Source organism: Octodon degus, unplaced genomic scaffold, assembly GCF_000260255.1.
Source record: "Octodon degus isolate 3935 unplaced genomic scaffold, OctDeg1.0 scaffold00020, whole genome shotgun sequence".
NCBI classification, from domain to species: domain Eukaryota; kingdom Metazoa; phylum Chordata; class Mammalia; order Rodentia; family Octodontidae; genus Octodon; species Octodon degus.
The window spans coordinates 16,517,819-16,525,530 of NW_004524596.1; the positions used below are offsets into that span (position 1 = coordinate 16,517,819).

At 45.2% G+C, this 7,712-nt stretch overlaps 1 protein-coding gene across 1 annotated transcript in view; it reads left to right on the forward strand.

Moving 5' to 3' along the window:
- Msh2 (mutS homolog 2) overlaps positions 1–4,029 on the forward strand; it is an 82,809-nt gene extending 78,780 nt beyond the window's left edge. The window contains exons 13-14 of the mRNA XM_012513898.2: positions 597–805; positions 3,609–4,029. Coding sequence (XP_012369352.1) covers positions 597–805; positions 3,609–3,779 — 380 coding nt within the window. The 3' untranslated portion in view covers positions 3,780–4,029. The remainder of the gene's footprint in view (positions 1–596; positions 806–3,608) is intronic.
- Positions 4,030–7,712: the final 3,683 nt, after the last annotated feature.

A 7,712-nucleotide genomic window follows, 5' to 3' on the forward strand; every position in this document is an offset into this window, starting at 1 on the left:
AATCTGCTAGTTATTTGGATCAGAGATTCTGTGTTCGTGTCTTTGCCGTCCTTCACGGTCGGGATGAGGCTACCTAAGAATGGTGCATAAGTTTTCCAGGAAGCAGCTTGGCGGGCCTGTAGTGAATCCGCCCCGCTTGGCTGCCCGAGTGGCTGGCCGCCTCTCGGAAGCTGTGTGCAGAGCGCCCGCCGCCGCGTCGCGTCTCTCACGAGCAGCGAGCCCGGCCCGGGCCTAACTGCTGCTGTCAACTCTCGAGGCTTCTGTACGTTTTCCTTCCTTATTTCTTCCCATTGGTCTTTTAGTTTCTCCCTCATGAAATAAGAGAAACTGCAGCGAGACAGTGCTTTGATGAAGACACTAGGTTTTGGGGGATTATCTGTCACCCTTTTTTCTGCTATATTTAATTTTTTTGTACTACATTTTTTTCAAGGATAAAATATAGCATTGTGCCAAATCATAGTCACTTTTCATTAGAGGCTTAATTAAAATTCTTTTATCCAAGTTACTCTGAAACATGTAATAAGTGTATTTGAAATAATCCAAAATTAAGTTTCTTAATTACAAGAACGCATACATCGCCTACACAAACTGCTGCTTCTCTCCGCCCGTGCCCTTGCACGTCCCCGCAGGTGTCTGCGATCAGAGCTTCGGGATTCACGTGGCGGAGCTCGCCAACTTCCCCCGGCATGTGATAGAGTGCGCGCGAGAGAAAGCGCTGGAGCTTGAGGAGTTCCAGCGCGTCGGGGCGGCGCGGGGCCGCGGCGACGGGGAGCCGGCGGCCAAGAAGTGCTTCCTGGAGCGGGAGGTTCGTGCGCCGCTTCTGTGCCTGCCCTTGCTTGCAGAGCCCGGCCGAGAGGAGCGCCCCGCAGCGCGCGCGCTTCCTGCGGGGATTCGAGGCCTTCGCAGACTCAGCGCCCCGCAGCGCGCGCAGAGCGCCAGCGCTGCGGTTCAACCTGAATGCTGAGGTTTTAGTATAGAGAAACAACTATACATTAACATCTTTTGTTTTAAAAGAAAGCACAATAACATGCGTGCCATAGGTTTAGATTTTGGTTTGGGCCTTTTTTTTTTTCCTTAGGGTGTCACTACCTAGTTGAGTCTGACCTTGAACTCAGTGTGATCCTCCTGCCTCAGCCTCTCAAGTAGTGGGATTACAGGCATGCGCCACCACACCTGGCTCTTATTGTTTCTCTACCACCTATATTTATTTGAGAAGATAGCATTTTGGTATAGGGGTATAACTCAGTGGGATGCTAAGCACAAGGCTCTGGGTTCAATCTCCTTCACAAAACAAGCATTTCGTGTGCCAGATTTTAAAAGCAGGAGTAAGGGAATATTAATTTAGGTTTAAAACTAATTATTCAGCCAGACAGGGTGGCACACACCTGTAATCCCAGCATTCAGGAGGCTGAGGTAGAAGATCGCCAAGAGTTCAAGGCCAACCTCAGCTACATAGTGAGACCCTGTCTCGGAAAGCAAAAAAAAAAGCAAAATGAATAAGTAACAACTAATGTTCAGAAGAGCTAGAAATACCCAGTTACAGAGCATGTATGCTGTGAGGTAAGATGATAACAAAGAAATGAAAAGGCATAGCTCATTAATTCCTGCTTTCTGTTTAGAATATAGTTAAGATAATAATGAATATGTCTTAGTGTGTAATGTGGTGTGTGACAGATGTGTATGAAAGCAAGCTGCGAAGGGCCGTTGAGATAGCTCAGTGGACTAAAGATAGCTCATTGGACCAACCGCCTGTTTAGGCAAGCACAGGGACCAGGGTTCTTTCCTGGCCCCGCATGCTATGCCGGCCCCGCCCCCAGGATGGAGTCCAGGCGTGGTGGTGCACCCCCAGTAATCCCAGCCCTGGGAAGGCTGAAAAGAGGCTTACTACAAGTACAAGCTGCAAAGTGAGACCCTGTACCAACACATAAGTGAATGAACAAATAAAGCAAGCTGTGGGCAGGCAGGATGCTTGTTCTCACAGAATTGAACCTTAGTTGGCCCTTTCATGAGTGATTGGTCCGATTTGGGTGGAAAGGTAGAACACCTGGCTGACCTTTTTTTTTAATTAAAGATTTACTCTTCAATAAAAATAAGAGCATCTTAATGCACTGCCTGGTCTCGGCAGCATTAATCATGTATTATATTGTGATAACTTTAACTTTTTACTTGCTGTATTTTTAACTTCCAGTGAATTTCTTTTTCCCCCCCTTACTTTGTGGTTAAGAGGCACAGGTTTATTGTTGTACGTCTGCAGGCAGGAGAAATGTGTCTTCACTTCCTAGCGTGTCAAACTCCTAGCTCCAGCGGATCTGTGCAGCCCAGTTAGAGCAGAGGGTGTGCATTTTTCTTTCTTTTTTTCTTTTTTGGCCAACTCAGGCCCTTACACTTGCCAGGGAAGTGCTTATTCCACAGCGCTATCTCCCTCGCCCCTGCATTTTTCATATTAAGTAGAATATATTTTGAAAAGTTTTGAGGCCGAAGGAGCCAAATGCATAACTATTAATGGTATTAGCCTGGATTTAAATATTTATTTGGAGGGAGGTACACTCACTTTTCAGTGAAGTATTTTATCCAGTAGATATCTGCCTATCACCTTAACATCTTTATTACTAGTGAGTTCCCTTGCGTGAAAAACAGGCTGTTTAATTCTGTTTCACATGCAGTAATAAATGCCTGCATGGTTCTTCCTCTTTGCTGGGAACGATTCCAAACAATTTACACATTAACTCTTTTTTTTTTTTTTTTTTTTACCGGGGATTGAACTCAGGACCTTATGCTTGCCAGGCAAGCACTTATTCTACTGAGCCATCTCCCCGGCCCCTACATTAACTCTTAATTCGCACAGTGGATTTGAGGGCTGGTACGATTCGTACCCCCATTGTGTACATGTCGAGTTCAAGTTAAGGAACTTGCCTAGGGTCACATAGCAGTGAACAGCCGTGTTTCTTGGAACACCAGTTACTAGGTAGTGGAATAAAACAGAGGTATGGGGGGGCAGGGTTTCAGATGTTGTTTATGTCTTATAATGTTCTTTGAAAACCTTGAGTTCTTTTTCCCCCTGAGATGGTTTATGTGTCCATTATAAAAGCAGAGGGACTTGAGAGCCTGTAAAATTTCAATTCCTGTGTCATTAGCTGCCAGAAATTTATAAATGTCCTTTAAAAAAAATTTTTTTTAATGTATTTAGCACAGGGTCTGCAGGGCCTCACTATGTAGATTGGACTCATAGTGATCCTCCTATTTTCAGCCTCCCAAGTGCTGGGATTACAGGCATGTGCCACCACACCCAGTCTCAATTGCTGTCTCAGTGGCCCTGGGGGCGGGTCTGGCACCGCACGCCTGGGATGGAATCCAGCCACTGTGGTCTGCCTAAGCAGGCTCTTAAGTCCGCTGGGCTATCTGGCCGGCCCTATGTCTTTTTTAATGATTTGCTATAAAGAAGTTGGTAACAACTGAGGGCTTCGCTATCTGTTACAAACACTGCAGCTTTAAGTGAATTTACTTAGTGGTACGTTTAGATTGAAATTTAATGAAATGATTCATTGCTGTCTGATGTCACTTTCAGAAAAGACACTTTAGTAACTGAGGTGTGTTACCGTGTTTTTCAGCAAGGTGAAAAAATCATTCAGGAGTTTCTGGCCAAGGTGAAGCAAGTTCCCTTTACGGAAATGTCAGAAGAAAACATCACCAAAAAGTTAAAACAGCTGAAAGCTGAGGTGATGGCGAAGAATAACAGTTTTGTGAATGAAATCATTTCACGAATAAAGGTTACTACATGAGAAAACTCCCGTAGATGGAAGACTACGTCGAAGCTGTCTGTTACGCGTTTGTATTGTTTTATGTTAACCCTTTTTCCAGTGTTGACTGCCAGTGCCTTTGGGACCTCAGCTGAAATATGTGGTAATGCTTTATCTGAGCACATGTTCAAAGACTTTTGAAGCTGAAGAGTGTAACTGATGACCATTTAAGTGGACCTGGCCAGTAGTAAGCATTAGCTGAATTTTATAAATAAAGCTCAAATAGTTTGTGGAATTGAAGATGTGTTTCTTTGCAGTAGTTCTTTTTTCATGTAAATGCAAAAGACCTTGTAAAAATAATCTTTTGTCCCTGGAGATCATTTCTAATGATTTGCCATAGGTCCAGGTGCTGAGGGAGCCAGGTGCTGTGTATTAATTAGCCAGGGGCTTTTATTAACTCAGTGTGATCTACCCTTGTGCCCCAAATCTCCCACCCTTAATATAGGGGGAGACTGAGAAGTCTCAATTGTATGTATTTGGTACAGGGTCTCACTACGCAGCCGGACTCATAGTGATCCTCCTGTCTCAGCCTCCCCAGCACTGAGACCATGCTCGATTTCATTGGCTGGCTCGGGGAAGGAACAGCACAGCATGTGGTACCAGGTGATAGAACCTGGGTCCTTGTGCTTGCCAGGCAGGTACTTAAACTGCTGAGCTATCTCCTGGGCTCTGAAGTCTCAATTTTAACAAAGACTCTAAGGATGCTGATTTAGTCTACTGACCTTATTTTATAGGAAAGAGGTGCAATTAAGTGCTACTGGCTGGTTCTGTAGTGTGGGGAGAAGAAACTTGCAGTGAGCTAGTGGGTTAGTAATAGAGGAGCTGGTGAGATTGGGCCCTACACTCCATCTCATGTATAAAAATTAACCCTGGTGGGGCTGGTGAGATGGCTCAGTGGTCTAAAGCACCTACTTAGAACAAGCTAAGCTCAAGCAAAGCACAGGGACCGCGGTTCAATCCCCCAGCACCACATGCCAGCCCGCCCCGTCCCCTGGTGGGCGGAGCTGGCCACACACTAAATAAATAAATAGTAAAAAAAAAATTAACCCTGGTGAACTTGACCAAATATATATATTATGTATATTGATAGCCTCATCTTAATAAGAAGAGGCTCAAGCTCCCAGTGTTTATAGTTCTAGACATAATACAGAAGAAATACGTGTGTTTCACTGGCTTTAGGAGGAATTCCTTGAGGCCTAACAGCCTAAGCTGATGTGGTGGAAGGCAGGAGGTGTCTCAAGATTGAGGCCAGCTGAGCAATTGAATGAGGCCTCAGAAACTAAGAAGAGGTGGGGATGAAGCTCAGTGGTAGAGAGCTCGCCTAGCTCGGGTGCGTGCCTGTCAGTACTTACTGGAGCGAAGACTTCATGCAAGATTCGCAAATAAGAATAGACAGGGTTGGTGCTCAGGCGCAGAAGGCCCGCCCGGCTGGAGAGCTGGAGCTCCCAGCTGGGTCCCCTGTCGGGAGGCCGAAGGCCGAGCTGCAGGCTAAAGACTCCAGGTGGGGGCGAAGACGGGCTCCTCCCTCCTCCCTTTCCCCTTTTGTACCCTTCTGGCAACATTTCCCCCGGCGGTGGGCCTTCCACACAGAACTACACAGTCAGTTTAGTTGGGAGTTTCTTAACTCAGGTTGACATAGTTAACTACCTGAGGTAGTTACTATATAGTTTAGGTTGGTTTTGCTTTTTTTTTTTTTTTTTTTGGGCAGAACCGGGGATTGAACTCAAGCCTTGCACTTGCCAGGCAAGCGCTTATTCTACTGTGAAAAAATTTTTTTCACACAATTCATAGGTTAAATATTCTGCACTCCCCCAAAAAATCGCCTGTAAAGTTTAGCACACTTAGTTATATTGAAATCAAGAACTTTTGTTAAAAGCCACCTTGGAGTAAAAGCCAGTGTCCATTGTAGAGGGCGTATTAGTGCCGCATAGTCACTAAGAAAAAGGGTCATTTAAGAGTACATAGCTTCACAACAGAAGGGCAACCAATTAAAAATGGGGCAAAACGTGTTTTTCCAAGAAAGATGTATAAATGGCCAATCAGCATTTGAAAAGAGCTAAGTCAAAGAAATGCAAAATATGTAAGAGACGTACGATACAATATTGATAACATATCAAACAGGATGGTGAAAGTGTCAGATGGGAAGTACTGACAAGTATCTGGAGAAATTTAAAGTCTTACACAGCCAATAGAGTATAAAGCAGTCCAGCGGGGTTGGCACACGCCTGCAAACCCAGCGCTCAGGAGGCTGAGGCAGAAAGATCACCAAGAGTTCAGGGCCAGCGTGGGCCACATAGTTCAAGAACAACCTGAACTACATAGAGGCACCTTGTCTCAAAACAACATGTGGAAAATTAAAAAGTCTGGCATGTTCTTGTTCATGTAAGGCTGAGCAGTTTCTCCTGTGTGCATCTGAGAGAAATGACTACCCACACAACAGTGTCTAAGCAGGTTGTTTATGGTAGCCAAAGGTGGGAAAGAGGCAGAAGTCCACAGCGGGAGGGTGTATAAACAAGGATGTGTCCATGCGGTACCTGTTACTCTGCCATGAAGAGAAGAAATAGCGGTGCGCAGTAAAGCTGGAGATTGCAAGCCTGCATTCTGATGGGCTGAGGACCTTGTCAAAAAAAAAGAAAAAGAAAGAAACTTGATAACATGGTGCTAAGTGAAAAATGAGGTCCAGAGACTACCCATAAGTGGATTGCACTTGTGTAATATTTAATAATAGAGCTAGAGAAGTTTTTAGGTAATAGGAGATGGGTAGCTGAAGCGGAGATGGAGATGGAAGTTCTAAGACCAGTGTTGCACCACTCTGAATAGTCCAAAGGTCATTCAGTTGCACATGGTAGATGAACAGTCATGGTATGTGGATTAATATCAAGGCTGTTCTGGGAAGTTACACAATTCATCCAGGAAAAAGTGTTAAGCAGCCCATAAACATGAAAAGGTGTTTGGTCACCAGGCAAAAATAAGAACCGTGCCCCATGCCTGTAAGCCCAGCTCTCTGGGGGCTGAGGCAGGAGGATCACTGAGTTCCTGGGCTACATAGTTCAAGCCCAACCTAAACTACAGAGTGAGACCCTGTCTAAAAAAAATCCCAAGACCAAATAGCCCTTACGTAACTGTCTGCTGTCGGTGAGCGTGTGGACTAACAAGTGCTCAGCGAGGATGGGACCCTGCATACAGCCCAACACTTCACATCCAGGGTCTGCACCCAGAGCTGCCTCAGTGCACTGCACGGACACCAGTGTCTAATGCAAACTGCTGCTACACAGGATGACAGCCCACAAGGAGATGCAGCAGAAGGATAGGGTTTTTTTTGTCCTTTTGAGAGAAGGTTTCATTTTGCAGTTCAGGCTGGCCTTGAACTCAACTATGTAGCCTAGGCTGACCTTGAACTTGCTGCAATCTCCTGCCTTGGCCTCCTGAGTGCTAAGATTACAGGCATGCCACCATCATGTGACATTTTATTTTATTTTATTTTTATGAATTTAGGATCTATAGGGAGTACAGAGTCTCACTATGTAGATCTGCCCAGTCTCAATCACCATCTCAGCGCACCCCGGGGGCGGAGCCAGCATGGCACACTGGGGATTTGCCTGGCTGTTGCGCTCTACCTAAGCTGGCATTTTAGTCCCCTGAACTGTCTGGCCAATCATATGATGTTTTATTTTATTTTATTTCATTTTATTATGATAGTATGTGTCTTTATTTAAAGAATAAAAATGTATGCAAAAATCCTACAAAAGATTGAGAATTGAGGGGCTGGAGAGATGGCTCAGTGGAGTAAGTGCTTCTCTGGCACGTGCAAGGGCCTGAGTTCAATCCCTGGTTCTGCCAAAATAAATAAAGACTGAACTGAGAATTGAGGGGCTGGAGAGATGGGTCAGTGGAATAAGCGCTTCCCTGGCAAGC